The 16,487-nt window shown below is 40.5% G+C and overlaps 1 protein-coding gene across 1 annotated transcript in view; it reads right to left on the bottom strand.

Annotated features, from left to right (window-relative positions):
- Positions 1 to 16,487, bottom strand: part of lrp1bb (low density lipoprotein receptor-related protein 1Bb) — a 520,571-nt gene that overhangs the window by 92,823 nt on the left and 411,261 nt on the right. The window contains exons 53-60 of the mRNA XM_061722939.1: positions 12,020 to 12,139; positions 10,568 to 10,696; positions 10,102 to 10,224; positions 9,151 to 9,291; positions 8,738 to 8,925; positions 6,519 to 6,702; positions 6,348 to 6,433; positions 918 to 1,040 (exon numbers count right to left, since the gene is read on the bottom strand). Coding sequence (XP_061578923.1) covers positions 918 to 1,040; positions 6,348 to 6,433; positions 6,519 to 6,702; positions 8,738 to 8,925; positions 9,151 to 9,291; positions 10,102 to 10,224; positions 10,568 to 10,696; positions 12,020 to 12,139 — 1,094 coding nt within the window. The remainder of the gene's footprint in view (positions 1 to 917; positions 1,041 to 6,347; positions 6,434 to 6,518; positions 6,703 to 8,737; positions 8,926 to 9,150; positions 9,292 to 10,101; positions 10,225 to 10,567; positions 10,697 to 12,019; positions 12,140 to 16,487) is intronic.

Below are 16,487 nucleotides of genomic sequence, written 5' to 3'. Positions count from 1 at the left end.
GAGGTTGGTGAAGAGCAGCTATCAAACTAAAGAATGTACATAATGACAGACGTATTTAAGGGCGGGTGGTGCCCCCACCCGTCATAACTGCCTCAAGGTGTAATTAGAGGTTCCTTCAATCATCCATCCTCCGCATGGAGAAGAGCCAGATGAGCCTCCTGGATTCCTCACTGGTGAGGCTTTCTGGCCATGTCTCACAGGGAGGAAAACCCGGCGGAAACCCAGACCACGCTGGAGGGAATATGTCTCTTGGGTTGGCTGGAAATGCCTTGGGATCCCCCAGATGAGCTGGATAAAGTGGAGAGGGAGAGGGAAGTCCGGTCTACCCTGCTTGATGTCGGATAAGCGGAGAAGAATGGATGGATGGAAGAAAAGTTCCTGGTTCTGTGTTTCAAACAGTTTCTCCTCTTGCTAAGCTGTGGCACTGGTTCGAGAAGAGAGTGTGTTAAGTAATTGAGCTGAATAAGCCTATTCCCTCACACACCAGTGATAATGAGATGTGTCTGAGGTCCAGCAGGTTTTCTGTTGATGTCCCAGCATCCGTTGTGTCTGGGCTCTCATCATCACATAATGTTAAAGAACATGGGTGATTACACCAGAGAGCATCTTTGCATCATGACATCTTGGCATTGGTTATGTTTACAAGCAAATATTCACCCCTGTTACATAAGCAGGTCAAAAAAACAAATCCATGATGGTAACTATAGAAAACAACAAAAAACTGGTACTTTAGTTAAGCTCCACTTTGTCAACACACATGGATTTCAGTTGATTTATCTTCAAATTAAAAGAAAATATTATGAAAAAAATATTGAATACTTCCATTCCGTATATATATTTTAAGTGAAAGTGGGAACAGGAAAGTAAAGCCAACAAAGCCTCTTTAAATTTGCTAAAAGCACCATAGTACATAGTACCTTGAGGTCACTTCCATTGAGACGCATTCTGTTGATCTTTCGACCGCTCGGCCTGGTTGAGTCCACCCAATAGATAAATTCCTTCTTGTAGTCAAAATCGAGGTGGATAATATTGTAGAGGCCCTGAGAATTACAGATAAATACAAACATTTGTAAAAGAGCTATTTCACTGCATAAAGATTCATCAACACAAGTTTCTTGTTACTTGCTCCTTCATTGCCAACAAATGTATGCAACATTGTCATTGTACAGTATATCTGTTGATCTGATGATTAAGTTTTGAACATTATTCCTAAAGGTTAGTAACACTGTGGGTCTACAATAGGATAAATGCTTAGTGTCCTCATTTCCTTTTTGATAAGGATCCACAAGACTAACTTGTCAAACAATGGAGACATCATGGATTTATTGTAACATGAATACACAGTAAACAAAATGTATAAAGAAGATCAACTGTTTTCAACAAGTCTTTACAGTTTCTTTATGACTTTTGTGGAAAAAGGCATTAGAGGGCTCCCCTGCCCTGACTGTGGATGGACGATTGGCTCACGCATCGGCCTCGACAGCCACCTGAAGTGGCACTAATGGCAACGTCGATGACCCCTTTCCCCCCACCCCCACCCCGAAGCAAGCGTCATCATCGTACACGATGGACAGATATAGTACAGTATCTTTATGACTTTTACGGAAAAAGGCGTTAGGGATGTGGGTGGTTTTGCCTGAGGTTCCAAAGATTTCAACAATAAAAGCCACTTGAAGAGTGAAACACTGAAGTCTGATCAAAGCAGAGTGAAGTACTTCCCATCTATGTCGCGCTCATAGGATCCCACTGTCAGTTAGATGGTATTACACACCAAATAAGTGGGCCTCACCCTCTTGTCTCACACTGCAGGTGTGGAGAAAAGCTGTCTGATAATCTGACAGGGGAAATGAGATGTCTTCATCAGATCATCAACACCTTCACAGAGAGGTGCCAAAGTGTCCTGTGGGAAACCTCCTGTAAACCAAACAACAGCTACTGAAAAGAAAATGACATGCCCACTTTATCAGCACCTCTTCAGCAGGTTGGCATTTCCTATTCATTTTCCTTCTAGACAGTAAAGAACATTCACAAAATAGATAAAGAATTTATCTAAGATTTTTAATTTATCTTAAAAATCTAATTATTTAATGGCCCAAGGTCAATAACAAATTTGATGTTCTTTCTCCAACAACACATGCCTGTATAGTTATAACATCCAAGGCTGTGTCTGCAGTTGGCTGTGAGCTAACTTCCACTAACAACACAAAAACACCTGTGATGGAGAACAGAGAGCTGTTTCACAAAAGTAGGATTCAGAAATCCAGGATAAGAGCGGAATCCAGGCTTGACATAGTGCGATCAGTTCATCCTTGCTTCACCCGTTTCACAAAGGCCAAGCCAGGCTCAGGAGGTTCGGGTTTGTCAAGCCAGGTGTAAGTAATCCAGGTAAATGTGCGTCCACAGATTTCTTCAAAAAACCATGAGATCGATCACAGATTCACTGATTCTACAACGGATAAATTGCGTGCGCCACACTTCTCACCATATGAGCAACATCTTTTGATGGAGCCACTGACAGAAACTGCCCCCTTCATACGTAGTACATCATTCCACTACTACATAACATAGGGGGAAGGAGAGAAACAAGTATGGCCTTTACTTGCATTACACTGCTAACAAATCTGCATTGAGCAAAAATAACATTGTGAGCCCCTTAGAAAGGCATATTTTGCAGAAAATGAACGGGAACAGTTGGCTAATCTCAAAAGGATGTGTAATGACAAGCTGAAGTAATACACTTAAGTGGCACTTCATTAGGTATACCTGGTGTACTTATTAAGTGGTGTTTGTAAGGCAATGCAAAGCAAGGCAGGTTTATTTGTATAGCACAATTCAACAAAAAGGTGATTTGAAGTGTTTTACAAAGACATTAAAACACCATCACATAGCTGAAAATAAAAGACACGATTTAACATTTAAACATTTAAAGAAAAATAACAATAGATGAAAACAGTAGTTCAAATCTGATCAAGTTTTGAAACTCAAGCTTTTAAGTACCGTATTTTCGCGACCATATGGCGCACTGTGTGGAAAGGCGCACCCTCAGTTTTGTGTGTCATTTTTGGTTTTAAAACACACATACGGCGCACCGACCCAAAAGGCGCCGTCTACGGAGACGGAGCTGCACACACACGCGCTGCAAAACACACACGCGCTAAAAATACAGCGGAAGCAAAACTTACTTTGATATTTTATTTCACTTTTCACATCAATCAAACCCTTCAAAGGTTCATATTCTGTTTCTGCATTAAAGAATTTAAAAAAACCACCGGGTTGCTGCACATAAACCTGTCTCAGCCACTGATCATCTCCTCATCCATCCAGCCCTTTTCATTTCACTCTGGCTGGAAAAGTCTCTTTAGGGAACGCTTTTCTTTTAAAAATCACCATCGGCGGCAGTTTCTGTCCATCAGCGTGGCAGGCAAGCACAAGACTAAATAAACTTTTCATACCCCGTTGTGCTGCGGATCCCGACCGCGGCGGTCCCGGGTCCCGCTCCCCGTCTGCTCCCCCGCGCTGGACCGGGTCCCGGGTCCCGGGTCCCGGTCCGCCCCCCCCCGCGCTGGTCCCGCGGCGGTCCCGGGTCCCGCGTCCCGGGACCCTCGCGCTGGACCCGCTCACACACACGCGCTGTCGGGGAGCCGGTACCGGGTTGTATGCGACAGGAGCTCCGTTAATTCAGCTGCGCTAGTCCGAATTTTCAGACCTGTCTCAGCTTCTTGATCATCATCCCTTCATCCAGCCCCCTCTTTTCATTGGCCCTTATAATGACTCCGGCTGGAAACGTCTTATGCAAAGTTTTTCTTTTAAAAATCACCATAGTTTCTGTCCATCAGCTGCGCCAGGCCAGCGGTACATACATGAGAATCTGTGTGTCGCGCCGCGAACACACCCACGCATGTCGGGATCCTGTACCGGGTTTGTAACCGACAGATTTGGCTGCAAATTTCGGAGGGTGAAGCTGATCCAACCTAAGACGTACCCCAGAAATCTCTGCTCCCAAAGCGGCCGGGAACCAGGTCGATCGGACCGCTTTGGGAACCAGGAAGTCGGGCTGCAGCAGCGCCCATCACCGCGGCTTTAACCGGGGAAAGTCACCGGTTCCGACCGGCCGGGACCGGAGGAATCCACATGGACTTGTAGTAGGGGCTCCCGGGGAAAGAGCACCGGCATTTCAGCCGGATCTGCAGCGGGGATGCGGCGATCGGACCCGCAAACCCACGGCAGGTGCTTCCTCGGTTCCGACATGAAAAACACACACGCGCTGCAGAACACACACACACAAGTGTGCTTATTTAAAAATATAGCGGGAGCAAAACTTGGTTTGATTGTATTTTATTTCACTTTACACATCAAGCAAGCCTTAAAAGTTTTCATCATCTGTTTCGCATTAATCAGCTCAGTGGAGTCTCATTCACGTCGCAACTCACGGGGGCTTCACCCGCCCCCTTCTCCCTTTACCGTTCTCATGGTGGCCGGTCTTACATTACCGTAATTCAGGTAATAGACACGGCGCACTGTTTCAAAAGGCGCCTGGGACATTAAAAAAAAAAAAAAAAAAAAAAATGTGCGCCTTATGGTCGCGAAAATACGGTAATGCAGATTGTATATATGTGATTAGGTATACCAGGTGTATCTAATGAAGTGGCCGGTGACTGTGTGAGGTCAGTGATTCATGTGGGACGCTGCTGTAGAGAACTGCAATATACACATTTAAATATTAGACAAAGATAACACAAGAAAATACAAAATTCTGTTTTTAAATTATGGTTTTTATTATTAAGGGGAAAAAAAATCCAAACCTACATGGCCCTGTGTGAAAAAGTGATTGCCCCCCCTGTTAAAACATAAATTTACTGTGGTTTATCACATCTTTGGAAAGCTGAGTTCAATTTCTCTAGCCACACCCAGGCCTGATTACTGCAACACCTGTTCTCAATCAAGAAATTACTGAAATAGGACGTGCCTGACAAATTCATAGTAGACTAAAAGATCCTCAAAAGCTAGACATCATGCTGCAATCCAAAGAAAACAAAGTAATTGAGATCTATCAGTCAGGAAAAGGTTACAAAGCCATTTCTAAAGCTTTGGGACTCCAGTGAACCACAATGAGAGCCATTATCCACAAATGGCGAAAACATTCAACAGTGGTGAACCTTCCCAGGAGGCTGGACGACCAAAATTACCCCAAGAGCGCAGCAACGACTCATCCAAGAGTCACAAAAGACCCCAGAACACCAGAGAACTGCAGGCCTCACTTGTCTCAATTCAGGTCATTGTTCATGACTCCACCATGAGAAAGAGACTGGGCAAAATGGCTTGCATGAAAGAGTTCCAAGTCCAAAACCACTGCTGAGCAAAAAGAACGTAAAGGCTTGTCTCAGTTTTGCCAGAAAACATCTTGATAATCCCGAAGACTTTTGGGGAAATACTCTGTGGACTGATGAGACTGAAGCGCACTTGGGTTCTGCAGCAGGACAATGATCCAAAACACACCAGCAAGTCCACCTCTGAATGGCTTAAGAAAAACAAAATGAAGACTTTGGAGTGGCCTTGTCAAAGTCCCGACCTGAATCCGATTGAGATGCTGTGGCATGACCTTAAAAAGTCGGTTCATGCTCAAAGACCATCCAATGTGGCTGAATTACAACAATTCTGCAAAGGTGAGTGGGCCAAAATTCCTCCACAGCTGTAAAAGACTAATAGCCAGTTATCGCTTGATGCTGCTAAGGGGCCCAACCAGTTATTAGGTTTAGGGGGCAATCACTTTTTCACACAGGGCCCCTTAATAATAAGAACCTTCATTTAAAAACTGCATTTTGTGTTATCTTTGTCTAATATTTAAATTTGTTTGATCTGAAACATTTAATTGCGACAAACATGCAAAAAAATGGAAGGGGGCAAACCTTTTCACACAACTGTAAAGAGCATCAAACATGTTGAAATTACTATAACTATGGGATAAGACTGCAAAATACCTTTTGAGGGGGTTTTCAGTAAATATCATACCAGATTTTGTGATAATCAAAAGTCAGACTTGAACATTACCTCCAAAAGCTTTAAAGAAGCACATAAATAATACAAAAAGCTTTTCCACAGGGTCTTTGTTAGGACTATTTCATTTTTCCTCACAAATCAGAATTTCAAGATCTTTTCCACCCCTGTGGTAGGTGGCTGAAAAATCAGGACTCGGGGTGTTTCATTGAACAGGAAAATACTTTACAGAGGCCTGTGCGCTGTTTTCAGGTTCAATTTCAGATACTGATTTTGTAAATAATTCATGGAGTCTAAAGACAGTATTTAACTCATCTATGTTACCACAATGTGATGGTGCAAGTAACACTTACCTGTTTCAGGATGGTGTAATTTGAACCATCCACACTCAGTTTGCGGATTTCATGGTGATCTGCCATAATGAGAAAGGGTTCCTCAGCTGAAATGAAAGAAATGGCGCATTAGAGGAATTACAGTTCTGCTCTGAAATTCTGTAAGTTTCAGAAATCAAAAATCAGGCTGACCTGACAGAGCCTTGCATTTGTTAGGGTTGCGATCTAAGGCTTCATAACCGTCCACACACAGACACCTGTAGGACCCATAGGTGTTGATACAGCGCTGGCTACATGGAAGGGTAGTGGAGCATTCATCGACATCCACACAAGTCTTCCCATCATCTTTCAGGTGGAAACCAGGCCAGCATTTGCACTGAATAAAAAAAAAAAGTATACAAAGTATAAAAGGCAATAAAATTATCAAAGGAACCCCATTTTTAGCTGCCATGGAGCTCCTGCATTGTTAATAACATAAACCATCAAGCTTTTCTGAAATGTGAATTATTTACTTACGGCATGCAAGTGAGAAAAGAAGTGCACTTAAGAAATCATGGAACTAAATAATTTTCTCTAACCCAGAGAAATAACATAAATCCCAGTCTTTTGTGATAGATTCCTGTTTTTACAGTATGACCACTGCTATACCTTGTCCACTTCTGGCCATGTTGAATACTTAAATCCACTTTTTTTTCTTTTGTGCATGGGAAGAATAAATATAGTTCATGGAAAAAGAAGAAAAAGTCCAGTTGGCAAAATTAACTTGGTATCATTAAAACTCATGATGCCTTTAGAAGCAGATACCCAACCAAAAATATTATTAGGACATTTTTAAAATGAACATAACCCTGCTTGTTTTTGGAAGTTAAAAATTATCTTTGAAAAAACAGTTTGTTAGTAATTCATGCATGAAAAGATTAACAGCAAATTCTATGAAAATCAACAGAGCTTTGGCTGAATGTCACATCATGTTGATGGAAATCGTCTTGCTGTGAGCGTGACCAGAACATGTATTGATTCACATAAAAATCTGATTCACCTCTCTTCATTTCAAAATGGATTTGGGAAATAAACAGTTTTGTTAAAAAGACCGCCTAACCTTGGAAAAGGATACTCCATCTTTTAGAAAATGTATTAATCATATTTCAACCATATTTCAATTATCCAAAAATTATATTAGCCAGTGAATATCCTCTGAAGGCCGCTGTTAAATAAAATGCACTGAGGATCTTTTGCGTCCCTACATGGTAAAATTAATCCCTATACCTGAGAAGAGGAAATGGTTTTCTTTATAAATACAAAAAAGGAAAATAATGTGGACCAAAAAAAGTAGGATGAATATAGCAGTAAACTTCGGCAAGCCGTGCTGTCACAGAAAATGCACCTAAGTCACGCACCACACATTTATGATGACATCAAAGCCACACATTTTGAGCCATGTTCTTTCAGCTCAAAATTCAATTCCACTTCAGTAAGCAAGACTCCCCAAAAATATCTCAGAGTGCTTGTATCAGCTGCTCCTCACAAACAGCAAATCCCTTTCTTATCCAAAGTTATAAACTTGAGGGCCTGTCTGCTGATCTCTGCGTGTAGGCCACAAATGGATGAGGTGAGGCTTGCACTGACGTGATCTCTTTTCAGTTTGGCCTGTTATGACAAGGAGGAGCACTTTTCGGTGCTTTCAGGCACTTTTCTGATACAGTAAACACCATTCTGTGGAGGAGTATAGATGGAAAATCCAGGGATGAAGGTATAAAATTACCCCAGTCTGACAACAGAGAAACACTCACCAGCTTTGACCTGGATTCAACCTTAATATCAAAACGCAGTGCCAGAAAAAGCACAAAGGTACAACACAGCTATGGAGCTCAGAGAGTTGTTGGCTTGTCATTAACCCTCTCGCACACCATCTTCTACTTTACAGCTTTCAAGGTTATTCAAGAAGTGAGAAACTACCTGTACACGGACGCCCGCCCATCTTTATCTGTTTAATGATGTGCAAAGTTAGGGTTGATTTATTATCAGTCATTAATCATTCAGGTCCACACCACTACCGGTGAGAGCTTCATCCTACTGAACGGGAAATGTTGCTGGTGCTTAGAAAAGGAGGTCGGCTAAGTCTTTTAATTAAAATCTCACACTGTAGTGACATATTTTCATATTGTAATGTGAGTTACAATGTCAGAAGTAGGACATATTATAGCTGCAAGTCATATTTTTAACAAGTGCACTAATCTTTCTGTTTGCATTTCCGTTTTCCATCTGACATTGGCATATGCTGTTCTGCTTTTTTATTTTTTAATCCACTTTTTAATTCACAACACACTCTCCTGCTGTGGCTTCTTTCATCTTTAAATGGATGCATGGATCCTAATGAGGATCAATCTATGACAAATTCACTGATCACTTACCTTGTAGCCTACAGTAAGATCCTGGCAATCCTGCGTGCACCCACTGACTCTGCGGTTTAAGCATTCGTTCACATTGCAGTTCCGCTCATCTGACTGGTCTCCACAATCATCCTTCCCATCACACAGATTACCCTCAGAAATGCAGCGTCCATTGGAGCACATAAAGAAGGAGCCATTGCACAAGCTTCCTGATAATAAAACAAACAAAAAAATCAAAATGACTGTCACTGGCGCAATACCCACACAATGTTTCCTCAACACAGCTTGGGCTTGTTTTTAACCTGATCTTTCACACATTGACATCTTTTGGGAAATCTCTCGCCTATTTGGAACCCCACTAGTTTCCTTGGTGAGCGGTGCTGCCAGTGACACTGATGAAGAGATTCCAGTGGAGAGCCAAACAGCAGTCTTACCTGCAGCAAGGCATTTTAGGTTCAAAGGCAGTTCGTCAGAGTGATCGGGACAGTCCGCGTAACCGTCACACTCCCACTGAGAACTGAGAAGACAGCGGCCATCCCCGCAGCGGAATTCTTCAGATCCACAGGAGCGATAGACTGAAGGAAGAGAGACACTTTCTCATTAAGGTACTTGGACCAGTCGGTGACAAAGCTTCCAGTTGGGTTGGAACTTTAGATAGAGATGAGAGTCAAAATGTAAAACAGATGAAAAGTAGCATTTCCATAATCACTACTGAAACCACAATAAGGTACTGCATAGTGTAAACACTGCTGATCACCATTTAAAACCATCTGGATGTAAAGGAGTTTTTGCAGATGCACTGTTTCACATATAAATACACGTTTCGTCAGCCAGTCATCATAAATCCAATCTGTACCAGAGAATTCCCTCTAGTTGAGACACTAAAAATAAAAAGCCCAAATATAACCCAGGTGTCAGCATGTTTTTTTTTACAGATTCTAACAGATGCAATATTCTCTGTAGATTGCTCTGTTATAAAGCAGTTGCATAGAGACCAAACTGCAATTCATTTTCTCTTTCAACATATCTATACCTATGTCAACTTTTGAAACAGAGTCCTGGAGTTTTAATATCATGTCTGTCACATACTTTAGTCAAAATACCACAGGGATGCAGTACAAAAGCTCCCTTTCAAGCAAATCTTTTCAGTTATACTCATAGCGGCTGTTTACAGAGGTTTGTAATGTCAGAGAAATGTGTCTGAACTCAGCTTTCCCCCACCCCCCAATGTGCTCCAATGTGCATTTCTCTTGAAATGGGCATTACACCTTTGCAGTATCCACTGGGGTCTTGGGCTAAACTTTGGAGGCTGGAATTGTCTTGCAATACTAATCCACTAACCCCTCCTCACCCCCACCTGCCCACTTGCAAGTAAATCTACTTGCCACATTCCACCGACTCGTCAGATCCATCTCCACAGTCATTATCATGGTCACAGACGAATCGCTGGGGAATGCACGCTTGGTTGTGGCAGCGAAAGGAGCTGTCATCACATGTGTTGTTCGGTGCTGATGCATAAGAAGGAATGGATTCAAGTGTTAATGTGTGTAATGAATGGATAAACATTCTTTTGCTATGCTATGCAGAGCTTGTGGAACATTGCATTTCATCCCACTAAACAGAAAAATTGGTCGGTACTTCTTTTCACTGTTAAGTAGGGTTGAATCAAAGTAAAAACAATGTTTATTACACTACTTAGTGAAAGCTGCACTAGTATAAAAGCCCACAATTATCCAATTATCAACCACTTCTCATTTTATGTGTATTTTTTGTTGTAGCTTCATTATCATTATTTCAATTAAAAATGCATTATATTTGTAATCTCAACATGGGTTAGAAGATTGATTTTACCACATCCAGCTGCAGAGAGTTCATCGCTCCCATCAGGACAGTCCCTTTCTCCATCACATAGCCAGCGTTTGGGAACACAAGCATACGATCCGGGGCAGCTGAAAAGCCCTGGGGCACAAGTCACTGTGCCTGAATGAAAACAAGACCTCATCATCTACTGTCAAAAATAACCAAATATGCAGTCATTCAAATGAGCAAAAGGAAAAGATGATTATACCGTCTGAACTAAAACAGATGTTTTCTTGTCTTTAGTTATCAGTGAAAATCCTATTTATATGAATTCAATTGAAATCAGCAATTGTGCTGACTTTTACAATATAGCACACGATACAAACTGTTAAACTGTTACAAACTGTTAACACACTTTAATTTTCAGTCAGAATAATTAATACAATTATTTTGCACATAACTATTATAAGCTGATAAATGTCCCTGTTGTATTTGACCAAAGCATGCCTGTGACATCATGTCTTTGATATCACATCATATTTTGACAAGAAACACCAGAGAGATACAGATACCGCACCTTTTCCACCATGTCTTACACATCTGTTCAAAAAAGTTAATTTTAGGGGTTGGAGTCACCCACTTGACTCCTCCACCCCTTTCTTTCAAAGGATGTCCTTTTAAAAACAGTGTTACAAGTACCTACTTATGAGGTACTGCAAACATAATGATCTGATGTGAAGACTGGATAATTCTACTTTGATCTGGATCTATGATGCCACGGAGCGAATCTGAAAGACCGAATTATGTATTTTCAATTTAGGCAGCTCTGAAAAAAGTGATAGGATTGTGTTTGATTGGAATTTTGAGTTGCAGTTCCTTTCAGCAACCAGAGGAAAATCTTCTAAACTTATTCTTCATTATACATCCTCTCTCAGGCTAGCACATGTAGACTGAATAATAGGTATTAAGGTTAATTGTGTACATTTGCAGGACCGACAATTTTCTTAGGACTATGCTTTAGGACAAAACCAACTAGAAGAAAAATGAGCTACACCTAGAAAACAAAAGTAAATACGGTATTTCAATTAGCTGTGCATGCCTAAAATGTGGGCCTTGTGTGCCTTTTAGACACCTTTGGACTCTTTCATTAATATATCCTGGACATTCCATTACAATCAAATTATCCAACCAATGTTCAAAACGATTAATGTCTCTTTGTTGTGGCTGGTTTGATTTTGTCTTATTGTAGAATTCATTACACATACATCCCATTTGCTCATTGAAATAGCTCTGCCTCTTGGCTCCTCTGTGATGAAAAATCTGTTTGCCTCAGTGCTCACTCGAGTTGTCAGGAATGCTGGCGGTGTCATTTGTTGCCTCATTAAGACTGTCTCACTTCCAGTTCTGCTAGAGGAAAGCATGAGGGTCTAACGAGTAATATAGCGGATGTGAATATTTTTATTTCAATGGCAGATTCTTTGTAACATCTGAAAGGGCACTAACCGCAGATCTGTATGCTCTCATCGAGACCGTCTTCACAGTCATTCTCCCCATCACAGAGCCACTGTTTGGCAATGCACTTATTCTTCGAGCAGGCGAACTGGTTCCACAAGCATGATGAGTCTGCAGAGGGCAGGGGCAGAGGAAATGTATTTCCATAAATCAAACAAAGTGATGGGGGAAACAACAAAAACAACGACATCTTAATCTGTAGAGGGGCAGATAACTTTTGATCAAAACACAGCATGTAGGTTGACTCTTGTTTACGACGTGGCTTGTTTGGTTTTCTGTGAAGACTTATACTTATCAACAGACATCAATGCAGCAGTGAGTTTTATTGTTCCTGTCTGTCTTAAAAAATATAATAATAATTTAAAAAAGGATTCTAACATAGAGCAAAAAATTACTGGAATTAACATCTAAGCCTTTCAGTACTGATTTAAGTACATTTTCTTTTTAATTCAGAAAAGACAATGGGGTTCTCTAAAACTGTTGGGAAAAGTCGAATGTCTACGAAGATAGCACTTTCTGATTACTATGTAAAAGCTATTGTGTCAAATGTGGATATGCAGTATTCATACGCTGTGTTGAATTTGTGTCACAGAGCCACCTCCTCTCCCTGGAGAGTTGCTCTGTGGTCTCATTCTCTCAGATGTCAGGCCGAGTTAAGTCTGCCAGAGCTTTGATAAGAGAGAAAGAAGGCGAATGTGTACTCCAGGTCAGAGCACAGTACAGGGAATTATGGATTCATCTAAGTTCGGCGGGAGTATGGAGGGGTATCTCACACTGTGTTGCTTTCCTTCCTGTCAAACTTTGTACATCACACCAGCTTTGCGTCTACAGGTACTACAGTAAGATGTGAGATATGGATTTGATCAGCCTAAAATGAGGAAAGCATGTATTTGTCCTGACTTTGTGTGCAATCACGCCACATATAAACTATTAACACAATATGAGCAGCTGTTTCAAATATGGCAGGTCCACAGCATTAAAGATATCAAAGAAACCCCTTCAGGTCTCATTTTCAATAGTGTTTTGCACAGTAGAAAAGTGCATTATCCATTAAGAAGTGACAAATTACTATTTAATATAATGATGATGTAGAATTTGAAATTTCTAAAATGTAATGACATTTGCTCCAAACTGCATTACTATCATTGACAGGGGCTTTTTATATGATAATTAGCTCAAAATGAAATAAGAATATTTTCTATTGGTCCTGGACGAGCTATGAAGAACAAAACATCTCAATGGCATAATTCATTTAATCTCTGACATATGCAGGTAAGAAGCACAGGATGATAGTCATATAGACCAAAATTACATTTCTTCATAACGGAATGGAAATAGTTTTATGCATATACAAATTAAATCAGAGTAGTTGAAAAGATTTAAATTTAACATTGGATTGTGTTAAAATGCTTTTGTCTTGTTTTTAATTAAAATGTTAAAGATGACTTTTAATTATAAGAAAAGACTAAACCACAGTTGTAAAATGTAGCACAAACAGGAAGGTTCTAAACTCTTAATTTATCAACTGCGACTAAATATACCCCAAAAGATGCTATTAGCATGTTGATATGTGAAGAATGTGTGTATTTTTCATTCATTGATATTCTGAACATAGAACCCTTTTTTCCTCACAGCTATGCTCACGCTTTAAATCTCAACTAGTTTTGAGTTATTTTGTCCTCCTTATGTTTTTGTGTGGGATTTCTCCAGGTAATCCAGCGATTTGATGTTTCTAAATTCTCCATAAGAATGAGTACGAGTGTGCATGGTTTATTTAATAAATAAAGGAAGCTCTGCTGGTCTGCCTTTATATCTGTCCATTTATATCTGTTCATATGTATGTAATATCAGTGCCAGATATATATTTTTTGAGGAATATCAAACTAATGTTGACATATACTAAATTCTGAGGTTCTCAAAAGAAAACATAGTTGTAGATTTTCGAAATTATCTTGTATTTCTAAAATATTTTGAAGCCACAACTTTTTGGTTTAGTTTTATTTTTGTGTGCATCAATTCATTATAGTCTGTTGCACAGCTGGAGTGCAAAGCAGATGCTTGGCGTCACTGCTTTCAGAATATTATCTCTCAGCAGTGTGGACACTCACTGTTCAAGCCAGTCAATCAAAGTAGCCACTTGTGACGGAAGGACATTTTGAGATTTTTGTTCTGTTTAACTAAAAGGTGTGTAAGAAGGGTATTTTCAGTGATCGGCATTAGCAGTGAATTGAAACATGTTTACTTGTAGTGGAAAATGCAGTGCAATATTATTGCCCTGGAAATAATCAACTGTAGTAATTGCTAACCAATTCATGACTTAAAAAACACAATTTTAACTACACTAAACCAGCCAGTTATTGGGAAAAACAACACAAAGGAATGACAATTTGAATATAGGTAGCACCTGATCTGATTAATCAGACCCAATTACTTTGCATGCTTGTGATAATAATGACATTTAGCAGAAACTTCAATCACCTACACTAATGCACCAAGAACATTTCACTTTGATGCCAAAAGCACTGACCTGTGAATGAGTGAGAGTATGCAAGCAGTTAGTTTTGAGGGCAAATTACTTTAATCAATACCATGACTTAATTATGGTCCTCCTGTTTAATTGGAGAGATCTTGACTTTGTCATAGCAGGCTCTGTATACATTAGCATGCATTGAATTATAAGTAAGAACACTCTGCCTCTTGTGAGGGAAGTTGAGGAGAGGCACAGTGTTATCCTTTCACATGTCACTTTCCAATTCAACCCATATTTCCATGCTTGGTATAACCATTTCACTGACTGATGGGTTATTAATTAATTGCTACAGAGGAAGTGTTGTAAATTATAATATCAAGAGAGCAGTGGAAACGTGTGTCCCCAGCAGACAACGTGAATTCAGGGTCACAATTAGACTTTCAAACAAGCAGCAACACCCAAGTGAAAAATCTCAAACATGCAATCAGAGAAAAAAAAGCAATGTGACCAGAATTTGCTTGATAGAAAGATACAATTAAAAATAATTAAAAAATGAAGGAAACTAATTATGAAATGCAGAGAAAAATATTTCAGCATTACAATAAAAATCAACTATTGATTTGGACATGGACTGCTGAATGTGCTGCTGAATGTTTGCCTCCTGGTACTTCCACCTGTTTTTTAACTATAACTATATTATAGATTTTACAACATTGGTGGATGATTTTTGTGATTTCTGATATTTAGTGGATTCACTCTACCTCGGCCTAGTCATCTGCTGAACCAGCCTGAATCAGACTGACTGAGAATACCCTAGGATCCCACTCTACTATTCATCTCATCTCTAACAAGGGGATAAACATGTCACGGGGTAACAGAAAAAAACATCAGTAGTGATGAAGATTTTGTCACTGCAGAGGCATTGAAAGAGATGACGAGTCAGCAGAAGGAGTTTTATGTGGAAAAGCTCAAAAGACAAGAAGCAACTTTCATGAACTTCACCAAGATGATTATGGAATCTACAACCACCAGAATAGACGGACTCATGAAAGAGATTCAGGAGGTAAAATCTAGTCTTCAGTTTTCCCAAGGCCCAATAGATGACCTGAGAGATTGAGAAGAAAGTTGGTTCTCTTGAAATACAGCTGCAGGCTCGGCCTTCTCAGTTCATGAACTATGAAGATAATGACATCATTTCCAAAACTGACTATATAGAAAATCAGAGTCAACGAAACAACGTCATTATTGATGGTCTGACCCAGGACAACTCCTGGTCAGTCCTCGTCAGACAGTGAGCAGAAGGTCGGAGAGTTCTTCAGCAACAAACTGAAAATTGACTCGAAATCTATTGAAATTGAAAGAGCCCACCGTATTGGATCTATGAAAAAGAACACTGGAAAACGAAGACCAATTGTTGTGAAATTCCTAAGATACAAAGACAAAGAACTCATCGTGTCCAAAGCGAGAGCCCATCTTTAGAATGCTTCAATTTATGTAAATGAGGACTTCTCTGATCTGTTAAAGGGGACCTATTATGAAAAACACATTTTTTCTTGTTTTAACATATATAAAGTGGTCTCCCCTCACCCTGCCAGCAGAGGGGAGATGAATCCCATGAATTTGGTCTGTGACCCCCACCCGATCTGCGCCTAGGGTGACGTCACCCTAGGCGCAGAGGTTCGGCCTCCGCTGCTGAAACCACGCCCACAACCAGCTCTCCTCGCCGGCTAGAGCTCCGCCATTGTTTAGAAGCGGTGGCTGTTTGAACAGCGAGGGAGAGTAGAAATGAGATTTTGCATCGACATTTACCCTCATAAAAGGATCAGTTCCCACAGCACGGACCCGGCAACTGCACACAGGTCAGCAGTCACGAGTTTTTATGTTATTTATATTTGTATGATCTTTGCATGGGCTAAGTATTTAGTTTAGCTCCGGAGCCCCGGCGCCGCATATGGAGCTGCCGGAGCTGCTCACGGACCGGCCCGGCTC

Source organism: Cololabis saira, chromosome 6, assembly GCF_033807715.1.
Source record: "Cololabis saira isolate AMF1-May2022 chromosome 6, fColSai1.1, whole genome shotgun sequence".
In the NCBI taxonomy this organism is placed as follows: Eukaryota; Metazoa; Chordata; class Actinopteri; order Beloniformes; family Belonidae; genus Cololabis; species Cololabis saira.
This window is presented reverse-complemented; position numbering and strand designations above follow the sequence as displayed.